The 26,295-nt window shown below is 46.4% G+C and overlaps 1 protein-coding gene across 1 annotated transcript in view; it reads left to right on the forward strand.

Moving 5' to 3' along the window:
* The first annotated feature begins 2,855 nt into the window (after positions 1–2,855).
* Positions 2,856–26,295, forward strand: part of NPFFR1 (neuropeptide FF receptor 1) — a 34,017-nt gene continuing 10,577 nt past the window's right edge. Inside the window, exon 1 of the mRNA XM_066621919.1 lies at positions 2,856–3,093. Coding sequence (XP_066478016.1) covers positions 2,904–3,093 — 190 coding nt within the window. The 5' untranslated portion in view covers positions 2,856–2,903. The remainder of the gene's footprint in view (positions 3,094–26,295) is intronic.

Here is a 26,295-nt window from a genome sequence, read left to right on the forward strand (position 1 = left end):
GTAAAGCTAACAGTTGAGGAGAAAATGGTTTTCAATTTCTAATGCTAGAGATACGGTGAAGGCAGGAGCTGACAAGAACTAACAAACATAGAAATCCCTCCGTCATGGTATTTTGAAAATCTTTCCTAGAAGCAAACAGCTTAAGACTGGGTGGTGGTGGTCTTTTCCCCCCCCTTTTTTTCAAAACTACAGGCTTCTTCTTGACTTCTCAGTTCCCAGAGGGTCTTGCCGGACAATTAAAATATGCCATTAATGCAAAAACTTAGATTTTTACATCTAATGGTTTGCTATCATGTCACCACTGGCATCGCTAAGGGGGTGCGGGGGATGCGGGCCGCACGGGGGGTGTGTGATGCGCCCTGGAGGGGAAGATGTGCTAACATCACGGGGTTAGGAGCTACTGTGTCATGCCTAAACCGTTTGATACGGAATGTCCAGCGGAACGCAATGCAAAAAACAGAATGGAAATAGCTCCTTTCGTTCAAAAGTTGTGGCCAAAAAACCAGAAGGAAAAAAAATGCATGGATCCCTAGAAAAAGTGAAAGTGAGCTGTATTGTGCATTTACAAGTCCGCGTACTTGCCATAGTCCATCAGAAAGGGCAGGCTGAGAGGAATCCAACAACACCTGAATGGTCCTGATCCAATGAGTGCAGTCCCCAAAAACACAAAAGGGAGAAGGAGGGCCCTGCCTCCTTCCCAGCTGCATCTATTGAGCCAGAAAGCCACATGGCCATGTTTACTTGCGAGTAGTCGAACTTGCTTTAGTCCGTCGGAAAGGGCAGGCTGAGAGGACTCAAAGGAGGTCAGAATGGTCCTGATCCAAAGAATGCAGCCCCCAAAACACCAGAGAAGGAAGTCCTTCCCTCCCTCCTGCAGTCTCTTGAGCTCTATGGAAAGCAAACTCAGCCATGTGGTTGTGTTTACTTGTGAGTAGGCAGATGTGCCTTGGCTGATGGTCAGGCCAGGCAAAGGGGAATGTGAGGCCACCAGAAGGGTCCCAATCCAATGGAACTGGAGCACAACAAATGCTCCAGAAGGCAGCCTCTTCCCCCCACTAAAAAGGACAAAAAAGGGGCTTGAACTGGTGAGGGGAAAGTTTTCTATTTTGCACTTGCAAAACCAGGAGGGTCTTTAACTTTATGTGCCTGAAACAGAAGAACTTAAACTGGGCACTGGGGAGGGCTGGAAATTTCATTGATTCTTTTTGCGGGGTTGTTATTGCAGGCAGACTACAAAGTAAGCCCCATTGACCACAATAAGACTTACTTCAGAGTAGATTCACTTGGTGGAACAGGACTGGCTCCCCCTTATTTAATTATTTTTTATTTTAATTTATTTATAATTATTTATTTTAATTTGCTTGATGATGTCTCTTTTGGCCATGACATCATATCCAATGGGTCCTGGACAGATTGTCATTCTAAAAAGTGGGTCCCAGTTCTAAAAGTTTGAGAACTGCTGCAATAAGGTGTTAGTAAGTTGATGGGTGTGTGTGTGTGTGTGTGTGTGTGTGTGTGTGTGTGTGTGTGTGTGTGTGTGACTCTCCAAGTTTTCAAAATCACTAAAATCAGAGTTTGGAGGAATAATCCCATCATGTTCTATATCAATCAATGCATAATTTCATGCAGAACGCAATGAAACAAACCACATTGAAATATCTGTGTTCTGTTGAAAGGTACAGCCAAAAACCAGTGGGGGCGGGGCAATGGTGCATCACCACGCCCACCACCTGGGGCATTGCCCCACCCACTGCATGGGGTGACAGGAATCCTAGTGACGCCACTGCATGTCACTGGCAAATGAGTTGTGTGCTTTTTTTTTTTGGGAGCAATTTGAACCTGGATTTTCCAGGTCTAAATCCAACTTCAGAATCATTACACCACCCTGGCTTTACCACTTCATTCTCCTGCTTTTATAAACTGGCCTTTACTGGGACCCAATGAACCCATTTACACTTCAAACATCCATTATATGTTTAAGGAGGCTCCTGTGGTACTCCAGTTTGAGTACTCCCTTGGTGCTTTGGCCCACCTCCTTCTGGAAAGGTATGAGGCTGTTGGGCAGGGTTTGTGTAATTATTGACTCCCATGAACAGAAGCAAGCAACAATCTTTTAAATAAATAAGTTTACAGTGCAATCCAGGCATGTCTACTGAGAAGTTCCACTGAGTTTAATGGGACTTACTCCCACATAAGTATGCATTCGACTGCAGCCTTAGTTGAGTTACAGCCGAATCCACTATAGGGCTGTGCTGCCCTTTACAACAGTGGAACACAGTTTTGCTGTCATGAATTGTTATATGGCGTGGCAGAGTAGCCAGCAGCCATTTTGGGTCTCCCATTGCAAATGGTGTTGATGCTGGAGGCCTGCTGCTGCTGCTGCTGGCTACCTTCAGAAGTGAAGGTAATCCAGTGGCAGGGCATGAGGTGGGAAGAAGGGAGGAGGAGAGGATCTGAGGAGTGCAAAGAGGGGCAGGCGAGAGGCAGAAGGGGGATGGATCCTGGTGGCATCAGCATATGTTGCGTCCTAACTGCCTTCTCTCTCTCCTATTTTCCTTGGACTTGCACTGGCAAAATAGCTGGTGCAGATCCAAGGAGATCCACTGACACAGCTGCATCAGCGGTGGAGAGATTTAGTTAGGATTGGGCTGTTAGATTAGGGAGCACTTGCTGAAGAGTGTTACTGCTCAGTAAAAATTGTGGCTCTTTGACCCAAACATGTCTTTATTGGGCCTGGTGGCAATTACAAGCTTTATTTACTTCTCATTTTTTCCACCTCAGGTGGCACCTTCAGCCCTTCCAACAGCAGCCCTGCATTCCTTAGGAATCAAAGTGCCAACCGTCGCCACAAGGAGAACTATACCTTCTCATCCTACTATCAGCATTCGTCTCTAGTGGCTGCCATGTTCATCATTGCCTATCTCTTTATCTTCTTCATGTGTATGGTCGGGAACATGCTGGTGTGCTTCATTGTGCTGAAGAATCGGCAGATGCGAACTGTCACCAACATTTTCATTCTCAACCTGGCTATCAGCGATGTGTTGGTGGGGATCTTCTGTATGCCGACCACCCTGGTGGACAACCTGATTACAGGTGAGTGATGAACACAGTAACTTGTACCAGGCCATACAAATCTGAAGAAAGAAAAATGAAACGATAAGGAGTACTGGACCCAGTGTGGCTAAGATTGTGGCTGCAATCCTATACACACATTCCTGGGAGTAAGCCCCATTGAGCATAATGGAACTGACTTCTGAGTAGACATGCATAGGATTGCACTGTGTGAGACCTTTTTGGTTTTGAAGCTGTTTTGGTGGCTCAAATGCAGATTTCGTGAGAATGTGGAATACTGATGCAAATGTTTTTCAAAACCTGATTATTTTCTTCAGACCGTCTTTCTCCCTTCTGAAGAGTATACTTTTTTTTATGAATGGGCAGCCCAATCCTGAGCTGCCTGGTTCCCAGGATTGCAGCGGCACCAAAATGCTGCCAATGCCTCCTATGAACATCAGGAAGGGGACATTTGTTCCCTTCCCCTGAGTAAAGGAAGCAGTCCCGCAATGGGGCTGCTCTACTCTGAGTTGGCTATTTAGCCAGTGCAGAGTAAAGCAGCCCCATGTCGGGCCGGAAGACCCAACACAGGGCTATGGATCTGGCAGAGCTGAGCTCCGTAGGTCCTGCCCCCTCCCACATCCTCACTCACCTCTCCACCACCTGGCTGGAGCTCAGAGCAGCGGTCGCCCATCCTCTGCCCAGTACTGGCTGAGCACGGGCTCATGCTCAGCCAGCACGCGCACTGGCCTGGCAGTAAGTGTCGCAAGTGTGCCTTACGAAACATTTGCAATACTGCATGCCAACACTGAGCCAGTGCAAACTGGTATGGATTGGGCCCTAAGCTAGTTGGTGCTTCTGTGAGAAAAACTGATTTCAGACTGGCAAATATTTAATATATAGATGAACTTAGTTGGGAGACAAAACTAGAATTTCTTGTTCTTTCATCTCATACATGGAACTGCTTGCTTTTGTTTTTGAAAAATAAACTTTGAGATAATTTCCTACCAAGGTTCTCTCCAAGGGTGGGGTGGAAGTATCCTCTTCAATCTTTAGAAGCGTAGTCTTGCTGCAACATATTTGTGCAACCAGATCAAAGATAGTGACCCTTGTGCCCTGCAAAATGGTTCTGAAACATCTAATTTTGACTCCAATCTGGGATTCTGCTGCATGTTTTAGTATCCCCTTATATGTCTGGCCTCCCTCCAGGGATGGCAAAGAAAGACTAATAGAAATGTAGGACAAACAGCTGGGAAATAACTGTACTTCCATAGTAAAGGGGAGGGGCTCACATACAGTTTGACTGAAAACAAAATATAATTATTAGGTTTTGTAAAATACAAGGAAGACGTGAGATGCTGAGATGACTTATCCAACTTATACAACTCGACACAACACAATCCTTTTTTGGTTGTGGTTTACCCAATGTGTCTGCAATATCATTCTCAGTTTCACTAATCATATCTGACCGACTGTTTCCCTATTAATTTGCTGGAGGACTACCAAGTCCTCAAATTCTGCACACTTTCTCCACCTTATTACATCTGTAATTTCCTAAAGGTCATCAAATGGGAATGACAAAAAGCAATCTAGGCCAACATGCTACTAGACAAGAGACCACCATCTATAAATCCCTTTACAATAAGTAGGTCACAGTGTAATTTGTTCATACTTTCAATAAAGACCAAGGATGGGGGATACCTGGCTTGGCAACAACATGTGTTAAAAAGAACTAGGTGTCTCGCAGCCCAATCCTAACTAAGAATTTCATCATTTGTGGAACTCCTTGCCACAGGATGTGGTGATAGCATCTGGCCTAGATGCCTTTAAAAGGGGATTGGACAAGTTTCTGGAGGAAAAATCCATTATGGGTGCAACCCTTGATGTGTATGTGCAACCTCCTGATTTTAGAAGTGGGCTATGTCAGATGCAAGGGAGGGCACCAGGATGCAGGTCTCTTGTTATCTGGTGTGCTCCCTGGAGCATTTGGTGGGCCGCTGTGAGATACAGGAAGCTGGACTAGATGGGCCTATGGCCTGATCCAGTGGGGCTGTTATGTTCTTAATTATGACAGTAGAACAGTCATTCCGTTCCACCACTTGGACCAAGACAAAGCCATATACTTTCTTTCTCCCTTGTAATGGAGGAGTTTCATACAATGAACAATGGCTCCTTGTGAAGTATGGCACAGAAACTTCTGAGGAATGCAAAGTGTTCAAAATATATAGGAAAATAGGCAGAAATGGGGGGGGACCAAGAAACTCACCACAGTAATGTCTTAGCCTTTTTTGCAGACAGATCACACTGCTGTGATGTTCTGATGTTCACACCTGCTCATTCATGTTCAGCTTGCGGTCCACTAGAAGTCCTAACTAAATTCCCATAACCAAATGGTGGGAGGCAACCATGAAGGTCTCTTCATGGTAAGGGAAATTTCATTCCCTTATTCTGGGGCAAGCCACCACTGCCTGAATGGGTCTCCTCAGATCTGAGCCAACAATTTTACTGGTGCAGAACTAAGGAAAGATGAAGAACGGGAGGAGGAGGAGAAGGAATGGGGATGGGATCCTGGTGCACACCATCATCCTTCCCTTCCCCATTTCATCTCCCACCAGTCCTCTCCCCCTGCTCATCCCCTCCCTGTCCTGTTCTTCCCACTGTGCCCTGAACCAGCTCATCTGCACTCCTGTGGAGAGGCAGCAGCAGACCGCCAAAACTGCTGCCATTTGCAGCTATGGTTCCAAAATGGCCATCAAGTGGCTTGTTACAACAGCATTTTTCATTATCCTGCTGTGCTTTTGTTACCTGCTTTTTTCCATTTTGTTTAATCCTTTTTGTTAAGACTTTTAATAAACTAGTTATATTTTACACTTTGTCTGCTTCAGAATTTCTCACCTAGAAGTGCTCCGAGGAGCCCTGAGCCTCCCTGAGACTGCTTCAGGGGCTCCACCATAAATGGCTGCCATCTGCTCCGCTCTGTGCGACTTCGTGCATGCACCAAGTCTGACTCTCTGGGGCTCACTGAGACTCCATTTAGGAGCTCCAGAGACAAAAAGTTTGAGAACCGCTGGTCTTCGTGTTCCATGTTCATGGGTAATTCAGTGGATTGTCACACCTCTTTGCTCTGCAGATGCTATTGTGGGATTGATTTTTAATAGAAAACCTTGGGGTTCAGTGTTCTACTGGTGGGGGGAGACTCCAGATGGCCCTCCTCTGCCTATAACCTGGGGATGGTGGCAGTGGATACCAAAATTTTTACCCATTCAGCTACTAGCCCAATAAAGGGAAAGAAGGAATCAGGATTGGGTGTGGGTGCACTAACTACTAAATACTACTCTCCTTGGCCAACCTTTTTTGGGTGCCATCATGTTTTAAGAAGGACACTGATAAGCTGAAGTGGGTTCAGAGGAGGGTAGCTAAGATGGTGAGGGGCCTGACAACCAACTCCTATGAGGAACAGTTAAAAGACTGTGGTATGTTGAGCCTGGAGAAGGCTTAGGGGAGATATGAGAGACATCTTCAAGTATCTGAAGAGCTGTCACACAGAAGAAGGGAAGTCGTACTTTCTGTGGTACCTGAGGGCAGAACTAAAAGCAATAGGTTAAAATTACAAGGAAGTAAATTTAGACTAGACCAGGGGTGTCAAACATAAGGCCCATGGGCCAAATGTCTCTTCCCCCCCCCCCCCCCCGGAAAACAATTTATCCAGCTCCCATTATCATTGGGCTCTCTCATATCTTGAAAAATATGAACGAGATTTGTGCATTTTCTGTCATTTGCAGCCATTGAGTTTCTATATGAGAAAAAAGTGCTTATTTCTGGCCATCATCTGCTTAATGTTGTCACTTCTGGCCCTCAGCAGGCAGCATGAATGCTAACTTTGGCCCTCTGTATGAAACGGGTTTGACACCCCTGGGCTAGACATTAGGAAGAATCTCCTAACTGTAATTGCTGCCTGTGTCTGGCATTGGAACTATCTGCCTCGCATAGTTGTGGAGCTTTCTTCCTTGGAGGTTTTCAAGCAGAGGTGAATAGCTTCCTCTCAGGGATGGTGTGATTGCCTGCACTGACTAGGCAGGCTGGTGGGTGGACTAGGTGACCTCCAAGATCCCTTCCAGCCTTAACATTCTCTGATTCCATTGAATCTGTTTGTTCTGACCTTCACACAACAGTTGTGTGTAGAATCTCTGCACTTGGCAGTATCTGAGCTGTAAATCTTGCTTTTGTTATGTTAGAACCCAAGATAAAAGGGAATGTTCAGCATTTGATGGACAGCCAAAAAAGGAAGCTGGAAATTAACATCCAGCAAACATTAACATCCTTGAAAAAGGCTCAGAAAAAACAAAAGCTGAGATAGCATGAATAATGGCAGCTTCTTTTATCTCTAGCAATGATCCTCTAGTTCTAGGATTCAGACATACTACTGGCACACCAGGGAATTTCTGTTGTATGTGTTGAACTTCTGCAGATAGAATATCAGACATTTTGCAGTTGTTTCAGAAGCAAGTGGATTTGTTTTAATGGAGAATGTTAGGCTGTAAACCATGAGTGCATGAAGACAGTTGAGCTTCCAGGTAGCACTGAAAGTACAAGCTCCAAACTGTGTGATGGAAGAGAAAACATTTACCTGTGTAAAAGCCTAACAATTGTTTTCTGAAAGCTGAATTGTCTCCCTTCCTTTTATGTTTGTAATTCATAGTTAGCTTTGGAGACTGAGCTCTTTTCACTCCTCTGCAGTAGGTGAATGGACAGATAGATAGAAAATTGTGGCAGAACCCATAATTTCCTCCAAAAAAAGCATTTATATAGTACTTTGGGATATTCAAAGTGTTACTTACCTCAGCTTGGTAGTCTGCAGAGCGATCTTTCAAGGATCGCATTATTATCCCCAGTTACTGTTCTGCCAGATTCCCAGGCCAAGCTCTGCCTGGAGAATTATGCCCACTTTTAGCTAATTAGCACCCCTTTTTTACCCAAGAATGGCCCTAGTTCTGCCTTGCAGTCCTGCTGGACCCCACCTCCAGGGTAGCTCACCTGTGCAACCTGCAGAGGTCCACTCTCCTACCAGCAGCCTCCCACCACTACAGCAGCCCCTTGGTCCTCAGCAGGTCTTGGGCACAACAGCCACACACCAAACTCCAGTGTCTCCAAAGTCTATTCACCCATCAATTCTTCAGTCCATTAATCCAGGCTCCCTCAAGCTTTCCTCCTTCTGCTGCCCACAAACCCTTCCTGCCTCAGGTGTTCCTTATAAGCCTGAGGGCCCGATTGCCTTCAAGTGGCTGCAGCTGTGCAGCACACTCTGCTAGATGCCCAGGCTTTACCCTTAAAGGGGCCACTGCTGACAGCACACCCTACGTCCTTGCCAGATCTACTGAGATTCCAATACAGTTACAGATATGGGGCTGAGACTGAGAGGTAGTAATTTGCCGATGGAGTTTATGCCCAGCTACTGTGTTCACAGCCAGTGTAAGATTTGAATTAAGGACTTCCTGATAGACCAGTGTTTCTATGGTGGTACTTGAGGTGATGTCTTGTGGTAGACCCCCAGACACCCATCACCTGGCAATGAGACCAACAATGTGATGAGACAAACACTGGTAGAAGGCTCAGCTTGGTGGGCAGAGCTCCATTGCACCCTTCTTGCTTGCTTGAAAAAGGTTTCTTGTCTGCTCCTAGCCTCTTACTGGTGTTTGGAGTGTCACATCTGGCTTCCCAACCTGGAAGTAACTGGTGATGACATAATCGCCAGTTACTTGCAATGGTACTTCAAACAGGTGAACCATCTGAAGTGGTATAGTGGGGGGCAAATGCTGAGAAACACTGTGATAGACGGTTCAGCCTCCTAGAGCCCAGTCTTATGCAGAAGCTGGTAAGCCTAATTAAATTAATTGGCTTGAGAGCCCCGGGGCCCAATCCTATCCAACGTTGTAGTGCCAATGCAGCAGCAGTGCAGCCCTGTGGTAAGGGAACAAATGTTCCCTTACCTTGAAGAGATCTCCATGAGTGACCCCCCCCAGGATGCAGCACATGCCCCATTGGCATGGCTGCTTTGATGCTGGAAAGTTGGATAGGATTTGGCCCTCAGGCTGCAATCCTAGGCATGTGTAATCAGAAGTAAGTTCCATTGTGTTCAGTGGGGCTTACTTCTAGGAAAGTGTGTGTGGGATTGCTGTTTAACACCATACTGGGCTGTTAATTCGCTACTGTATAGAAGCTCTCCCTACAACATATCCCTAAAAAATAGCAGGGAAAAAAACCCAAGAAGAAACAAAATCAAGTTCAGTACAGAAAATTATGCACCTAAAATTTAAAAGATACATTGCATCACTCTGGCAACAATCTACACTGTAAAAGCTGCCCTGATTTTTGCAACAGCAGTTGCAAACAACATGATCTCTGAACAACTAATGAATTCTTATTATTTAAAAGCAAATCAATTTATTTAATTTGATTTTCTTGGTACTGAAGCCAAGTGCGAATTTGGGAAGAAATTGGTGCCGATTTTTTGTGTGGAGCATTTAAGTAAAGCAAGCAGGGGGGAATAAGTAAGCAATAGGAATAGTGGAATAGGAGGGAGTAGGTAAAGTAAAGCAAACAGGGGGGTCAGTGGCAGTACAGAAAGCCAATTCTATGCTTGGGATCATTAGAAAAGGAATTGAGAAGAAAACAGCTAATATTATAATGCCGTTGTACACATCTATGGTAAGGCCACGCCTGGAGTATTGTGTCCAGTTCTGGTCCCTGCATCTCAAAAAGGATATAGTGGAAATGGAAAAGGTGCAAAAGAAAGCGACTAAAACGATTACTGGGCTGGGGCACTTTCCTTATGAGGAAAGGCTACGGCATTTGGGCCTCTTCAGCCTAGAAAAGAGACGCCTGAGGGGGGGACATGATTGAGACATACAAAATTATGCATGGGAAGGATAAAGTGGATAGAGAGATGCTCTTTACACTCTCACATAACACCAGAACCAGGGGACATCCACTAAAATTGAGTGTTGGGAGGGTTAGGACAGACAAAAGAAAATATTTCTTTACTCAGTGTGTGGTTGGTCTGTGGAACTCCTTGCCACAGCATGTGGTGATGGCATCGGGCCTGGACGCCTTTAAAAGGTGATTGGACAAGTTTCTGGAGGAAAAATCCATCATTGGTTACAAGCCATGATGTGTATGTGCAACCTCCTGATTTTAGAAATGGGCCATGTCAGAATGCCAGATGCGAGGGAGGGCAATAGGATGAGGTCTCTTGTTATATGGTGTGCTCCCTGGGGCATTTGGTGGGCCACTGTGAGATATAGGAAGCTGGACTAGATGGGCCTATGGCCTGATCCAGTGGGGCTCTTATGTTCTTATGAAGTAATGAGGAAGATTGTCCATAGCTCCAGATCCACAGATGTAAACTCTTGAGTAAAAAGGATGTCTTAGCACAATGGGCTTTAAACATCAGAGAGGACAATACCTGGAACCACGGGGAGGGGGGGGGGAAATATTTTCTGGAAGGATGTTCTGTAAGTTTGCTGGTTTCTTCCAGGCAATGGGAGTTTGTATGCTGCTGTACTACTTTACTAGGGAAAATTGTCCCTTTGTACTCAATGGGATTAACATCTGAGTAAATAGGATTGTAAGTGCTGCAAATCATGAACCGAAAACTGGGCCAATTTTCATAGGTATATATTTCTCCACAGGGACACAGATACGCCCAATATCCTTTTGAGTAACTTCTCTATTCTAGTCAGCAGAGAAGATGTGGCTAGCAGTGAAGAGTGACTGAACTTTGAATGTGGAGGAATATCCCCAGTGCTCATTCATCTTGTCTTAAAAGAGCAGTTTTGATCAAGCATTGTGAATTTTGGAAAGACAGCAGCTTTTTCATTCACTGTAACTCCATTTTTCCCCCTTTTGATCTCCCTTTCATGTATCAGTGAATAAAAAATAAGAAAACAGAGAGACAATGACAATAAGGAGTGAGGGGGTTGTGTAGTAGTTTGGGAGATGGACTACACCTGGTAGATCCAGGTTGAAATCCCTGCTCAACCATGAACCTCCCTGGGTGACCTCGGGCCAGTCACTCTCTCAGCCTCAGCTACCTCACAGGGTTGTTGTGTGGGAAGGAACTATGTACCAACACCCTGAGCTTATTGGAGGAAGGTTGGTATAAAAATGTGACCAATAAATAAAAAGATATTAAGCAGCACTCTATGCACAGATCTCTTAAAAAGGGCGTCCAAGTATCCAAAAATGTGTCCACACATAGTTGTCTTCTGTAAGTCATGCATTCAGAAGTTAATAAAGTTAAAAGGTCTTCAAGTTCATTGAAGAGTAGTGGAGGGGGGGCGCATCTTTCCAATGCTTCAATATGTGTTGTTTGGCTACAGTAAGGGCACAAAGACACCATTTAGCTTCCCATGAAACAGGTAGATAATTCAAAGAACATAGGCATCTACAAACATTGTTTGCTGGAGTACAGAATTAATACAGCAGATAATGTCTTCCCAAAAGGATTATATCACTATAAAAAAACTGCAGCATGTGTCTAAATGATGCTTCCGGTACACTGTAACTCTTTCAAACATATTCATTGCCACTGCAGGCATATCTGTGCTACAAAGACATATCCATTTATATTACTTCATCTGTCAGGCCTTCTCTCAGAAGATCTTAGGTGCTGCAGTTTGGTTCAAGGGCAAAAAGAATAATAATACTTGGCCTGAATAGAGAACTTGAGTCTATTTCGAATGCTTCATATAAATGTTCTTATTGTAAATCTGAAAACAAAACTAAATTTCCCATATTAAGGCATCCGGATGGGCTGAGGCTGAGTGAGAGTGCCCAATTTGCTGTTTGCTGGACAGGGAATGGCAGAGTGGCTTCACCTCCCAAGCTGAGATCTGTGTGGGCCAGATAACTTTGGGTAATAGGCTGAATGTGACCTGCTAGCCATAGGTTGCTGAATCCTGCTATATGCACTTAATTGGAGGGGGCAGCCCAATCCTAACTTGTGCTGGAACAGGCAGGCTGGTGGGTCTGCACTGTATCCAGTGCAGGTTTTGGGCTGCTCATGGATCAGCCAGAGGCGAAGGGAGGCTTTTCCCCTTACCCTGGGGAGAGCCACAGCAGCCCCAATGGGGGTACTCGAATCTGTGCTACCTAAAGAAGTGGCAAAAATCCAAGCAGCCTGGGACTGCTGTAGGTTGTCCAGGAACAGGGCTAGGATGCAGCATAAGTGCAGGATCCTGGCCCCGCCTCCTGCTCCCCACCCACAGAAATAACCGCTGCCCACCCTTCCTTGCCCTCCTCTCTGCCCTCCCCACACACACCCCAGATCCCTGCACTGGCTAAGCTTGCTGGACACAAACTCACTGCACCCGGGGCCTGCTTCAGCCTATCTCCCTTTATGTCAGCATGAAAGTGCTTTACGGCGCTGTTGCAAAGATGTTGGGCTGGCGCAAGGAACTTGCATCGGTCCAGTGGTGTTGCTAGGGGGGTGCTAGGGGTGCGGGCTGCACCAGGGGATGTGCACTGGGGGGGTGACATGCTAAAATCGCGGTGATTAGGAGTAACCCCATCATGTTATATACTGTTGTATGTAGAATTTCCAGCAGAATGCAAAGCAAAACACCAGAGTGAAATATCTCCTTTCTATCAAAAGTTATGGCCAAAAAACTGGAGAACAAAAAATGCATGGAGCCCTATGGAAAGGGTATTTACTTGCAAGTAAGCAAACTTGTCTTAGTCTGTCAGAAAGGGCAGGCTGAGAGGAATCCAACAACACCATAATGGTCCTGATCCAATGAATGTAGCCCCCAAAAACACCTGAGAAGGAAGTCCCTCCCTCCAAGCAGACAAATGTATTGAACCCGATGGAAAGCTAAACTAAACCTCAAGGTTGTGCGTTTACTCGTGAGTAAGCAAATGTGCCTTGCTGGTGGTCAGACCAGGTAAAGGGGAATGTGAAGCCACCAGAATGGTCCTGATCTGATGGGACAGGAGCTCAACAAATGCTCCAGAAGGCAGCCTCCCCCCACCTAAAAAGGATTAAAACAGAGGCTTCAGCTGATAAGATGAACTTCTTTTGAGACTTGCAAAGCCAGGTGGATCCTGACAGTGATCTAGTTTAAACAGAAGTTCTTAAATTGAACTGGGCACTGGGTAGGGCTGAAAACCTTACTGATTTTGGAGGGGGGTGTGTGTTATTGCAGGCAGACTACAAAGGAAATTCACGTTGGACCAGGGCTGGCTTCTGCTTATTTATTTGTTTTACTTTAATTATTTATACGTATTTATTGTAATTTGCTTTATGATGTCACTTCCACCATGACATCACTTCTGGTGAGTCTCGGACAGATTGTCATTCGAAAAAGTGGGTCCCAGTGCTAAAAGTTTGAAAACTGCTACAATAAGGTGTTAGTAAGTTGACACCCGGGGGTGTGTGTGAGTGACAACACTAATGACTAAAATCACAGTTTGGAGGAATAATACCATCATGTTATAATATCAATCAATGCGCAATTTCATGCAGAATGTGTTCTATCTTTGTTCAATCAAAAGGTACAGCCAAAAAACCAGTGGGGGCGGAGTGATGGTACATCACCATGCGCACCACCTGGGGTGTTGCCCCACCCACTGCATGGGGGTGTGTGATGCGCTGGCATTCCGCACTGGGTGACGTGAACCCTAGTGATGCCACTGCATCGGTCCAAGGCCACCTCTTGATTGTGCCCTCATTGGAGGTAATCCCCCCTCCCTCCCCCTTGAGAGGAGAGCTCAAGCAGCATACAAGGCCTGTCCCAGTGAGCGCAACCTGCAGGTCCTCCGAGCTGCTCACAGCAAAGTCCAACAGACTGCCAGGAGATGTGCTAACGACTACTGGCTCCAGCTCTGTTTCGAGATACAGATAGCAGCTGACACGGGCAACATCAAGGGGATGCATGATGGTATCAAGCAGGTCCTAGGTCCAACCCAGAAGAAAATTGCCCCTCTGAAGTCTGCAACAGGCGAGGTCATCCAGGATTGGGCGCAGCAGATGGAACGCTGGGTGCAGCACTACTCTGAGCTATATTCCAGAGAAAATGTAGTCACCGAAGAAGCACTGAACAACATTGAGTGCCTGCCTGTGCTGGAGGAGCTTGACAGTGAACCAACCCTAGAAGAACTTCACGTGGCCCTGGATTCCCTTGCCTTTGGCAAGGCACCTGGAAAAGACAGCATCCCTGCTGAAGTCCTAAAGTGCTGCAAAGAGATCATCGCCACTGAGCTGCATGAAATCCTCTGTCTTTGCTGGAGAGAAGGTGGAGTACCTCAAGACATGAGGGATGCAAACATCATCACGCTGTACAAGAACAAAGGTGACAGGGGTGACTGCAACAACTACCGCAGCATCTCTCTCCTTAGTGTTGTAGGAAAGCTGTTTGCCCGAGTTGCACTAAAGAGGCTCCAGGTACTTGCAGAGAGCATCTATCCAGAATCGCAGTGTGGATTCCGAGCCAACAGGTCCACCACTGATATGGTATTCTCCCTTAGACAACTGCAGGAGAAATGCAGGGAACAACGACAGCCACTCTTTATAGCCTTCATAGATCTCACAAAGGCTTTCGACCTGGTCAGCAGAGACGGCCTCTTCAAGATTCTCCCCAAGATCGGATGTCCACCCAGGCTCCTCAGCATCATCAGATCTTTCCACAAGGACATGAAGGGCACTGTTGTCTTCGATGGCTCCACATCAGACCCCTTTGACATCTGAAGCGGAGTGAAGCAGGGCTGTGTTCTTGCGCCAACCTTGTTTGGGATTTTCTTCGCTGTCCTGCTGAAGCAGGCCTTTGGAACTGCAACAGAAGGCATCTATCTCCGGACCAGATCAGACGGAAAGCTCTTCAACCTCTCCAGACTGAGAGCACAGTCCAAAGTCCAGCTGAAATGTCTGCGTGACTTCCTCTTTGCCGACGATGCAGCTGTCACTACCCACTCTGCCAAAGATCTCCAGCAGCTCATGGATCGTTTTAGCAAGGCCTGCCAAGATTTTGGACTGACGATCAGCCTAAAGAAAACACAGGTCATGGTTCAGGATGTGGACTCACCTCCCTGCATTACAATCTCTGCACACGAACTGGAGGTTGTCCATTACTTTGTGTACCTTGGCTCAACGATCTCTGACACTCTTTCTCTCAATACCGAGCTAAACAAGTGCATCGGTAAAGCAGCTACCACCTTTTCCAGACTCACAAAGAGAGTCTGGTCCAATAAGAAGCTGACGGAACATACCAAGATCCAGGTCTACAGAGCTTGCGTCCTGAGTACACTACTGTACTGCAGCGAGTCATGGACTCTCCGCTCACAACAGGAGAGGAAACTGAACGCTTTCCACATGCGCTGCCTCCGACGCATTCTCGGCAACAACACAGTCCTGGAACGAGCTGGAATCCCTAGCATGTATGCACTGCTGAAACAGAGACGCCTGCGTTGGCTCGGTCATGTTGTGAGAATGGATGATGGCCGGATCCCAAAGGATCTCCTCTATGGAGAACTTGTGCAAGGAAAGCGCCCTACAGGTAGACCACAGCTGCGATACAAGGACATCTGCAAGAGGGATCTGAAGGCCTTAGGAGTGGACTTCAACAGATGGGAAACCCTGGCCTCTGAGCGGCCTGCTTGAATGCAGGCTGTGCAGCATGGCCTGTCCCAGTTTGAAGAGACACTTGGCCAACAGTCTGAGGCAAAGAGGCAAAGAAGGAAGGCCCATAGCCAGGGAGACAGACCAGGGACAGACTGCACTTGCTCCCGGTGTGGAAGGGATTGTCACTCCCGAATCGGCCTTTTCAGCCACACTAGACGCTGTTCCAGAACCACCATTCAGAGTGCGATACCATAGTCTTTCGAGACTGAAGGTTGCCAACACATTGAAGGTAATTGATCTTACTTATGAGCACATATGTAGCAATTTGCGCTGTAAGAAAATTCATAGCTGAAACAAAATTCAAACCAGAGATGTCCTGATTTGTAGTTCAGTTTCTGAGTTACTGTGCTACACAAGTTGTCCTCTAGGGAGCCCTGGCCCACACACCACTACAGTTCCCAGAATTCCGGGGGGGGGGGGAGAAATTACTGTGAAAGTCTATTTAAAGTATCTGGTACAGATAATGCCTTGCATGCTTTCTTCACTCTGAAGGCAAACCTTTCTTGCTCCATAAGAATTGCTGAGCCAGTACACAACCTACATAATTACACACTAATCATATGTAATTCAGAAGGAACAAAACCACCCAAAAAGTCCCATAAAGGCTTGGTCACAGGCATGCCGCATAATTATGTACATGTGGCTGGCTAGGCAATGTGCACAATGTTAGAAATGGTCTGTGTTTATAGGACTGTGGCAGTTCTGTGTATGCACACTTGATTTGTGATATGACGTGAGGATCAGTCTTTCAAAGGGATAAAATACCAACCTTTCCTTCAGACTAACTCATGCCCCTTAAGAGAGCCTGAATGGCAACTTGAATCCCAGCCAATGTTTCACAGATTTTTATAAGGTATAATATTCCTCCTACTCTGGTTTGGTGAAATGACAGTGAGAGATAGCTGCTGACAAGTGATTTGTTTTTATCCCTCTAACTCAGCAAGGAAATGGAGATGTGATAAGGAAAGGATAAAATGCAAACAACTACTCATGGAGAACTGTGGATAAGATATCCATGTCTCCAGGTCATTTATGCAGAGGTTGAAAAGCACCAGTCCCAGGACAGATCCTTGGGGCACACTGCTTTTCACCTCTCTCCATTGTGAAAATTGCCCATTGACACCCACTCTCTGTTTCCTGGTCTTCAACCAGGTCTCAATCCAGGAGAGGACCTGCCCTCTAATTCCCTGACTGTGGAGTTTTTTCAGTAGCCTTTGGTAAGGGACCGTGTCGAACACCTTCTGAAAGTCCAGATATATAATGTCCACGGGTTCCCCCGCATCCACATGCCTGTTGACCTTTTCATTGAATTCTATAAGGTTCGTGAGGCAAGACTTACCCTTACAGAAGCCATGCTGATTCTCCCTCAGCAAGGCTTGTTCGTCTATGTGAATGAATGAATGAATGAACCTTTATTAGGCATAGATTCGTCTATGTGTTTTGAGATTCTATCTTTGATGAGGCATTCCACCATCTTATAGATGGTATAGATGTTAGGCTGACCGGCCTATAGTTTCCCGGGTCCCCCCTCTTTCCCTTTTTAAAGATCGGCATGACATTTGCTATCCTCCAATCCTCTGGCACTGTGGCCATTTTGAGGGACAAGTTGCATATTTTAGTCTAGAGATCAGCAACTTCATTCTTCAATTCCTTAATAACTCTAGGGTGAATGCCATCAGGGCCCGGTGACTTATTGATCTTTAATTTATCAATGAGGTCTGAAACATCTTCTCTTTCAACCTCTATCTGACTTAATTCCTTGGTCAGGAGGGGCTGTTCGGGCAGTGGTATCTGCCCGAGGTCTTCTGCTGTGAAGACAGATGCAAAGAACATATTCAGTTTCTCTGCCATCTCTAAGTCTCCTTTTATTTCCCCTTTCCCACCCTCACCATCCAGAGGGCCAACCGCTTCTCTGGTGGGTTTCCTGCTTCTAACATTTGAAGAAGCTTTTATTATTCCCCTTAATGCTGCTGGCCATGTGTTCCTCATAGTCTCTCTTGGCCTCCTGTATCACCTTCTTACATTTCTTTTGCCACAGTTTATGTTCCTTTTTATTCTCCTCATTAGGGCAAGACTTCCATTTACGGAAGGAAGCTTCCTTGCCCTTTATGGCCTCTCTAACTTGGCTGGTTAGCCATGCGGGCACCCTCCTGGACTTAGTCAAGCCCTTCTTCCTTTGCGGTATACACTTCTGCTGGGCCTCTATTACTGTTGATTTGAGCAACCTCCATGCTCTCTGTAGAGACTGGACTCTTTTTACCTTCCCTTTCAACCTCCTTCTAACCAGCCTCTTCATTTGAGGGAAGTCCACTCGTCAGAAGCAAAAGGTTTTTGTGAGAGATTTGCCCGGTGTTCTTCCCCTGACGTGCATGTCGAAACGTGCATGTCGGATCGCAGCATGATCACTGTTCCCCAATGGCTTAGTAACATTGACATCTCTAACCAGGTCCTGAGTACTGCACAATATTAAATCCAGAGTCACCTGCCCTCTGGTGGGCTCCATGACTAGCTGCTCTAAGGCACAGTCATTTAGCATGAAGGAATCCAGTCTCCTTTTCTTGACCAGAACACAAATTGACCCAGTCAATATGAGAATAATTGAAGTCCCCCATGATTACAACCCTGTCTCTCCGTGTCACCTCCCTGATCTGTTTCCTCATTTCAAGGTCCCCTTCCGGTTTCTGGTCTGGAGGATGATAGTACGCCCCCAGTATTACATCACTCCTCAGGCCTGGTAATTTAACCCATAGAGATTCTATGGAGTCAGACCCACCTTCAATCTCTACTTTGCTGGATTCTATCCCTTCCTTAACATAAATGGCCACCCCATATCCAACATGCCCCTCCCTGTCCCTCCTGTAGAGTTTATAGCCGGGATTGCGGTATCCCACTGATTCTCCGCATTCCACCAGGTTTCCGTTATGCCCACTATGTCAATGTTTTCCCTTGTCACCAGACATTCCAGTTCTCCCATCTTTGCTCAGAGGCTTCGGGCATTTGCATAAAAGCATTTGTACATGGAATGCCCCAGGATGGGCTGCTTATTAGCTCCTTTATCCATGAATCCTCTCATTGTGCCAAACCACACACATCCCATCTATTACATCCCATCTATCACATCCCATCACGCTACCATTCCCAATTTCTTCTCCTACTCTGCCTTTTACCTTGTTGTTCTCTAACCTCCCCATCCTCGTCCCATAGGGATGAGGAGTCCCGAACTGGATGCCCCGGATGCCCAGATGCTCCTGTCGGCTTTCCCCTGCGGATCAGTTTAAAAGCTGCTCTGCCACCTTTTTAATGTTATGCGCCAGCAGTCTGGTTCCATTCTGGTTCAAGTGAAGCCCGTCCCTCTTGTACAGGCCCCACTTGTCCCAAAACGTTCCCCAGTGCCTAACAAATCTAAACCCCTCCTCCCTACACCACCGTCTCATCCATGCATTTGGACCCCTGATCTCCACCTGCCTAACTCGCCCTGTGCGTGGATATCTTGGATATTGCGTGGAGTCAGGGTTGAGCAGTGAGGTGGCTAAGTTTGCAGATAACACCAAACTTTTCTGAGTGGTGAAGACCAGAAGTGATTGTGAAGAGCTCCAGATGGATATCTCCAAACTGGCAGAATGGGCAGCAAAATGGCGTTTCAATGTCAGTAAGTGCAAAGTCATGCACATTGGGGCAAAAATCATAACTTCACATATAGGCTAATGGGTTCTGAGCTGTCTGTAACAGATCAGGAAAGAGATCTTGGGGTGGTGGTGGACAAGTCGATGAAAGTGTCAACCCAATGTGCGGCGGCAGTAAAGAAGGCCAATTCTGTGCTTGGGATCATTAGAAAAGGTATTGAGAACAAACCGGCTAATATTTTAATGCCGTTGTACAAATCTATGGTAAGGCCGCACCTGGAGTATTGTGTCCAGTTCTGGTCGCCACATCTCAAAAAGGATATAGTGGAAATGGAAAAAGTGCAAAAGAGGGCAAATAAGATGATTGCTGGACTGGGGCAACTTCCTTATGAGGAAAGGCTATGGCATTTGGGCATTTGGGCCTCTTCAGCTCTTGAGACATACAAAATTATGCATGGGAAGGATAAAGTGGATAGAGAGATGCTCTTTACACTCTCACATAACACCAGAACCAGGGGACATCCACTAAAATTGAGTGTTGGGAGAGTTAGGACAGACAAAAGAGAATATTTCTGTACTCAGCATGTGGTTGGTCTGTGGAACTCCTTGCCACAGGATGTGGTGACGGCATCTGGCCTGGATGCCTTTAAAAGGGGATTGGACAAGTTTCTGGAGGAAAAATCCATTATGGGTCACAAGCCATGATGTGTATGTGCAACCTCCTAATTTTAGAAATGGGCTATGTCAGATGCAAGGGAGGGCACCAGGATGCAGGTCCCTTGTTATCTGGTGTGCTCCCTGGGGCATTTGGTGGGCCATTGTGAGATACAGGATGCTGGACTAGATGGGCCTACGGCCTGATCCAGTGGGGCTGTTCTTATGTTCTTATATGGAAATGCATGATACATTTTGCCCAAACATCAAGTACTTTCTCATTCATTAGCATAATTTCTCTTCCAGCAGCCCACTTCATTATGGAGGCATGTCAAAAATTCTTGCAGTGGCGTTCATTAGTTAGTCTGGTGTAATCAGACTGGCCGCAACGGGACTATGGCAGTGTAAATTCCTCTTGAATCTTTCCGGTAGCAAGCCATCATTTACCAGTTCTAAGGCTGCTTAGGTAGGGCTTTGATTTGTAACATCCAATGAATGCCTGATGCTGTGTTCATCCTCAGAGTAGGAAAAGCAAAGCCAGTATATAAGATATTTGCATTTGTTTGTGGAATTTGTTCCCAGCTTTTCTATCAAAAAAGGTGCTCAAGATAGTTCACAATGAAAGAATCTGGATAAAATACAATTAAGAGAAGAGCAGCATAAGCCCACAATAAACCAGCTGGCCACTACAGGTTAAAAGCATGCCAGAATTTAAAAAAAATTTGCCACGTAGCTGAAGGCTAATAGGGATCGGCCCAGATGTATCACTCTTGGGTGGTATGTCTGAAGCCAATACTGAAACCACACCACAAGAAGTTAGTTCAATATTATGTTAAGTTGCAATCCATTTCTGCCATAGTAATGAGAGGGAAGAAAGACAGGCTCATTTTCATCACAAAATGTAGCAAGCAGCTTTGAGTTTGGTGGATCAATGCACAAAAGGTTTTGATGATGAATACTGCCAGCCCTTCTTGCTCTGTTTTTTCTTCTTCCTTTTTTGCAGTAGTAGTTAACCTTGGCCTTGCACTCCTGTAGCTAATTTGTACTTAAAACCAGCTCAGATGTGGACTAATTACTGTACAGAGCAGTCATTAACATTCTGATTCAGCCAAGGTCCACGGTGTATGTACTACGAGGTGAAATCCCTTATTTTGATTTTAAACATCGTATTTATGTTGCTGAACTTCCATTATTATGAACAAAGGCGGAAGGGTCCTATTCCATTTTGTGTCTTTTTCATCATCACTCAGTAATTAAGTACAAGATTGCTACCACTTGGCATGCATAGATTGCCTCTTAAGAGGTTAGGTGGAAGAAAATGGGGGAGGAGGAAGCAAAAGGGGAGAATGGGCAGAGTGTGAGAGTCAGTGAAACAGTGGGAGCAGCAGAATGAGAAGGAACTTGGAGGGAAAAGGACCCAAGAGAGGTATGAGAGTGGAGTACGGAGATGCTGTATTGGAGTTGCGGAAGATCTGGCGAGGAGGTAGATGTGGTATCAGCAGTGGCCCCTTTAAGGGTAAGGCCTGGGCATCCAGCAGACTGTGCTGCACAACTGCAGCCACTTGAAGGCAAGAGGGCCCTTAGGCATAAAAGCACCTGATGAAGAGAGAGTTTGGAGTGGGTAGCAGAAGGAGAAAAGCCTGAGGAAGGACAGACTGAACTAATGAATTGATGGCGAATGGACTGATGTGTGAATGGACTTTGAAAGCTGCTGGAGCAGAAACTACTGGAGACACTAAGACTGGTGTTTGGCTGCTGTGCCCAAGACCTGCTGAGGACCAAGGGGCTGCTGTAGTGGCGGGAGGTTGCTGGTAGGAAGGAGGACCTCTGTAGGTTAAACAGGCGAGCTACCCTGGTGGTGGGGTCCAGCAGTACTGCAGGGCAGAACCAGGGTCATTTTTTGAGGAAAGAAGGGGAGCTAATTAGCTAAAAGTGGGCATAATTCTCCAGGTGGAGCTTGGACTGGGAATCTGGCAGAACAGATGCCCAGAAGAATGGGGAAGCAAAGCAAGGGAGAGGAGGAGGACACCAGGTGTGAAGAACAGGTGGAGGAAAGGTTGGGGGCAGAAGACAGGAAGAAGTAAAGGATAGAAGAAGAGCAGTGAAACTCAGTTAGTTCCCTGAGCTATGAGAGAGGCAACCACTGTGGCAAGCACATAACTAATTGTTCTGCGGCAAGTGTAGAACTGCCCCCATCCATACCCACTACCGCCTACAGGCCTTTCCTGAGCCAGGGATTCAGGACTGGCCAAGACAATTGTGAGTCAGCCCCTAGGATCCTTCAGATGGAGTCAGAGAGTCTAATATCAAGTCCCTCAACCAGAAACTGGAGGAAGTTGACCACAATGATGGAACTATAGACTGTATATGGCAGTCACCTGAAGAATGGGGGGGGGGGTGGTGGAAGACCTATTCTGGCACCCAGTGTACCTCTAAAACCCAATAAGGGAGGCTTTCCTGCTCTCCTCCCATTAAACTGGTGCAATGTCTTAGTCCTCTCCCTGCAATGTGGACCTCCCCACTTGAAACAAAGCAAAAGGGTGGGGCATGCTACACTTTGGCATGCATACCAAGTATATAAGCACACTGTTATGGACCCAATCTTGAGCAGGTTTTGGACATGAGGGTGGATGAGCCAGTCAAATCTGTGTCACCCATATCACTGGCAGAGAAGAAAGACCAAGGGAGCAATCCTAGAATGGACTTTGGCTGCGCAAGTCCCTTGCATAACCCCTGCTAATTGGGTAAGAGGCACTTTTCCAAGTGGGTGCTCCTTTTTTTAGAAGGGGGAGAGTAACTGGCCCACCTCACTCCAGCACTGTCTGTTCTAGTGGCTGTCTGTTGGTATTCATTTGCATCTTTTTAGATTGTGAGCCCTTTTGGGACAGGGAGCCATTTAGTTATTTGATTTTTCTCTGTAAACCGCTTTGTGAACTTTTAGTTGAAAAGCGGTATATAAATACTGTTAATAATAATAATTAATAATCAGCCTGGGAGGGTAGCAAACATGCTGTAAAGCATGCTTGTGCCTCCTCAAGAGGAAGCTGGGCTGGCTCTCCGAGAAGCACCAGCCTGCGAAGGCTGACATAAGCTTCCGTGCCAGCTTCCCCTCGGATGCTTGTATCGGCCCAGCTGGGGAGCGACTCCCAGCACAGGGGCCAGCAGGCGGGGAGAGGGAGACAGGGCCAGATCCCAAACCCTGCTCCCTGGGAGAATGGAGTGGCTTCAAGCCACTCCGCTCTTCTCAGACTTGTGCTACCTCCAGTGGTGGTGCAAGTCCGAGGAGATCCATAGGGGCCAGTGGCGGTCACCCTGGGGTAAGGGGAAGTGTTTCCCCTTGCCTCTGGCTAAGCTGCTTCTGGCCACTATCCTGCATTGGATACAGCGCAAGCCTCTTGGCTTGCCTGTTCCAGTGCAGGATAGGATTGGGCCCCAAGTTGCTGATATCCAGCTCTCCACTGCAGTGGTTCTGAAAGCAAACCAAGCAGGACAGAATGAAAGACAACTAAATGCTCAGCTCTAGGTCAAAGACCTGACCCTTTCAGGGTCTTTACTCTTTAACCAAGGGGGTGAAGCCCAGGAGGAGAATTAGGGTGGGAAGAGATATAAAGCCTCACTTTGAACTGAGGCACTGTGGCTGCTCAGTCATCTGCTCAGGATCCTCCCTCCAAAGAACGCTTTTCACATCAGTTGACCTGCCAAAGAACTTTGACAAATCAAACATTGAACCCCAGCAGACTGCAGAGGATTCTGGGGCAAGTTTAGTTCATGAATGGCGCTGTCCAGACCCAACAGACCTGACAATCAACCCATAAACTATGAATGCATTACAGAAAGATTCCTACGTTCTCCTGAGGATGTGCACTGCATGTGGAAAAAATGACTCTTGGAGAAGCCTGTTTGTTGAAATACTTGTTCTTATTGAGGAATCTCAGATAAGATCCTAAGAATCTCAGGGTTCACCAAAACACAGTTCGAAACCACTGGCCTGGCTTGTCGAAAAGGGTGGGGGGAGGGTAACACCTAGAAGATTTACTAAAAGCAGGCAGTTACATCTGTGTTCTGCAAAGTTCTGTTGTGTAGCAATTTGTACTGGAATTTAGAAAGTCGGGCACCATCTCAGTTATTGGAAACAATTTTTTTTTCTCAGCATCTGAATTTTTTAAGTGTGAAATCTGTTAACTGTGTGTTTGAAGGTTATATGATTTCAGGCGCAATCCTAACTTGCGCTGGAACAGGCAAGCCAGGAGGCTTGCGCTGTATTGTGGCCAGCAGCGGCTTAGTCAGAGGTAAGGGCTGCTGGCCCCAATGGGTCTCTTCGGACTTGCGCCACCTCCTGAGCCTCCTTCAAGCCTCCTTCAAGCCGCTCCATTCTCCCTGGGAACGGGGGTTGGGATCCGGCATAACTGCTGGATCCCAGCCCCACCTCCCTCTCCTCACCCACCCACCCCCAGGGCCACCCATCACCCTCCCTCCCCCGCCCAGGAACGCCTCCCTCCCTCCTCCTCCCCAGCCCCCTATGCCTACCTTTTTTGCTTGCGTCAGCCCTACAGGGCCGACGCAAGCACTGGAGAGGAAGCCGGCACAGAGGCATCTGTCAGCCTCCGCAGGCTGGCGCTTCTCAGAATGCCAGCCTGGCTTCCCCTCGAGGAAGTGCAAACATACTTTACTGCACATTTGCGACCCTCCCAGGCCAGCCCAAGGGACTTGGGCCAGCCTATCTACCGGTTAGGATTGCACCCTTCTTCTATTACAAAAAATACATTTTTAAAAATGAGGGCTACCGGCCCTAAAAATAAACAATTTGTCCTTATTGAGTGACAGCTCTCATTTATCAGTGCTCCCTCTGACATCTCTAGCACTACAGCTGTGAAGCAAGCAGGGAATGCACCAATAACTTGGAAGGTTACATCTGCTTTGACCCAGTAAATTCAGTGGAGAGCCATTACTAGTTCTTCTAATTGCAGCATTGAGGCCAAAAGAGAGCACTGTAGACTGCTTCCCAAAAAACCTTTGCTAATGCAGATGGTGTTTTGCATCTATTTTTTAGCGTGTGGCTTGTGTAACATCACCTTCATATGTCAGTTTGCTATTAAAACTCTACACTGTTTTGCAGAAAAGTTTGACATCCCAGCAACACAAATTCTGCATGCACAAATTATCAAAATTAAGCAAGGTCATATGGGGTGATATGGGGTCAAATTAAGCACGGTCATATGAGATCCAAATTAAGTACAGTCATGGTTTTTTTTCAGATTTATTTTGCATATATTATTCTGCTTTTGCTAGCTATGAGAAGAAGCAAAGGAATCATGAAATTTCTGAAATCCAGCCCCCTGGCCACTGGAAATCTTATCCAGTAATCTGACTTGCATGTTCCCACTCGCTTCTGAGATTTTAGTAGACTTCATCCATACATTATCCATCTGCAGCCATAAGGACTAGAAACTTGATTTTTTTAAAATAAAAACTGACATTTTTGGCAGGCACCCACAGCTCTGAATATCCTTCAGAATGTCTTTCTTGTGCAATGCTATCCTAGGCTGGCTTGCATGGTGTAAGAAAAATTGTATGGGCCTACTCAGATCTCAGGCCTGATGTGGGTTCCATAACTGCTGGACATTGCTGCCATCATGGTCTGCCCCACTTTGCCTCCAATCTGCCCCGTGTTCTGGCCTGATCCCAACTCTGATCTGCCCCCACCACCATCATGATTGTGCTGATGGCCAGTCTTCATGAAGCCAACGCTGGGGCTCAGCCTCCCAGTCTTTGAACTGGTGGCAGTACTCCGCAGAGCAATGGAGAGGCTGTGGTGATGGTGGACAGTACAGGATGTTGGTGGACTTTGGGATCTGCCAGCAAACTGTGTGAACAGGATTGGACTGTTATTAAATTAAAATGCCACATTGTACTAGACACTCATGACAAAAGGATGCAGATAATGTTTAGGAAAACAGTGATCTGCCCCCTTTTGAGGAAGGTTTTTATTCTAAAAACCTAAATGTCACAGCAGCATGTTCTAAAGGGATTTCTGTGCTATGACATGTTATTAGCCCAGAGCAAAGAGCAAATCTCACTTCTGTTGATTTAGAAAGGTGTTTGTGATTATATGATGAACAGGGACATCTAGAGGAAGCACCATAGACTATGATGCATATTCCTTGAAAAGGAATGAGCAACGCATATGGAATTTCCTATTCAGCTGAATGACAGACTAAGGCTGAGGTTTTCAAACTGGGGTGTACTGACGCCCCTGCCTGAGAGCCTCAGTCCCTGGCCCCTTAAGGGATGGCA

The sequence above is a fragment of the Tiliqua scincoides genome, chromosome 3, assembly GCF_035046505.1.
Source record: "Tiliqua scincoides isolate rTilSci1 chromosome 3, rTilSci1.hap2, whole genome shotgun sequence".
Taxonomy (NCBI): Eukaryota; Metazoa; Chordata; class Lepidosauria; order Squamata; family Scincidae; genus Tiliqua; species Tiliqua scincoides.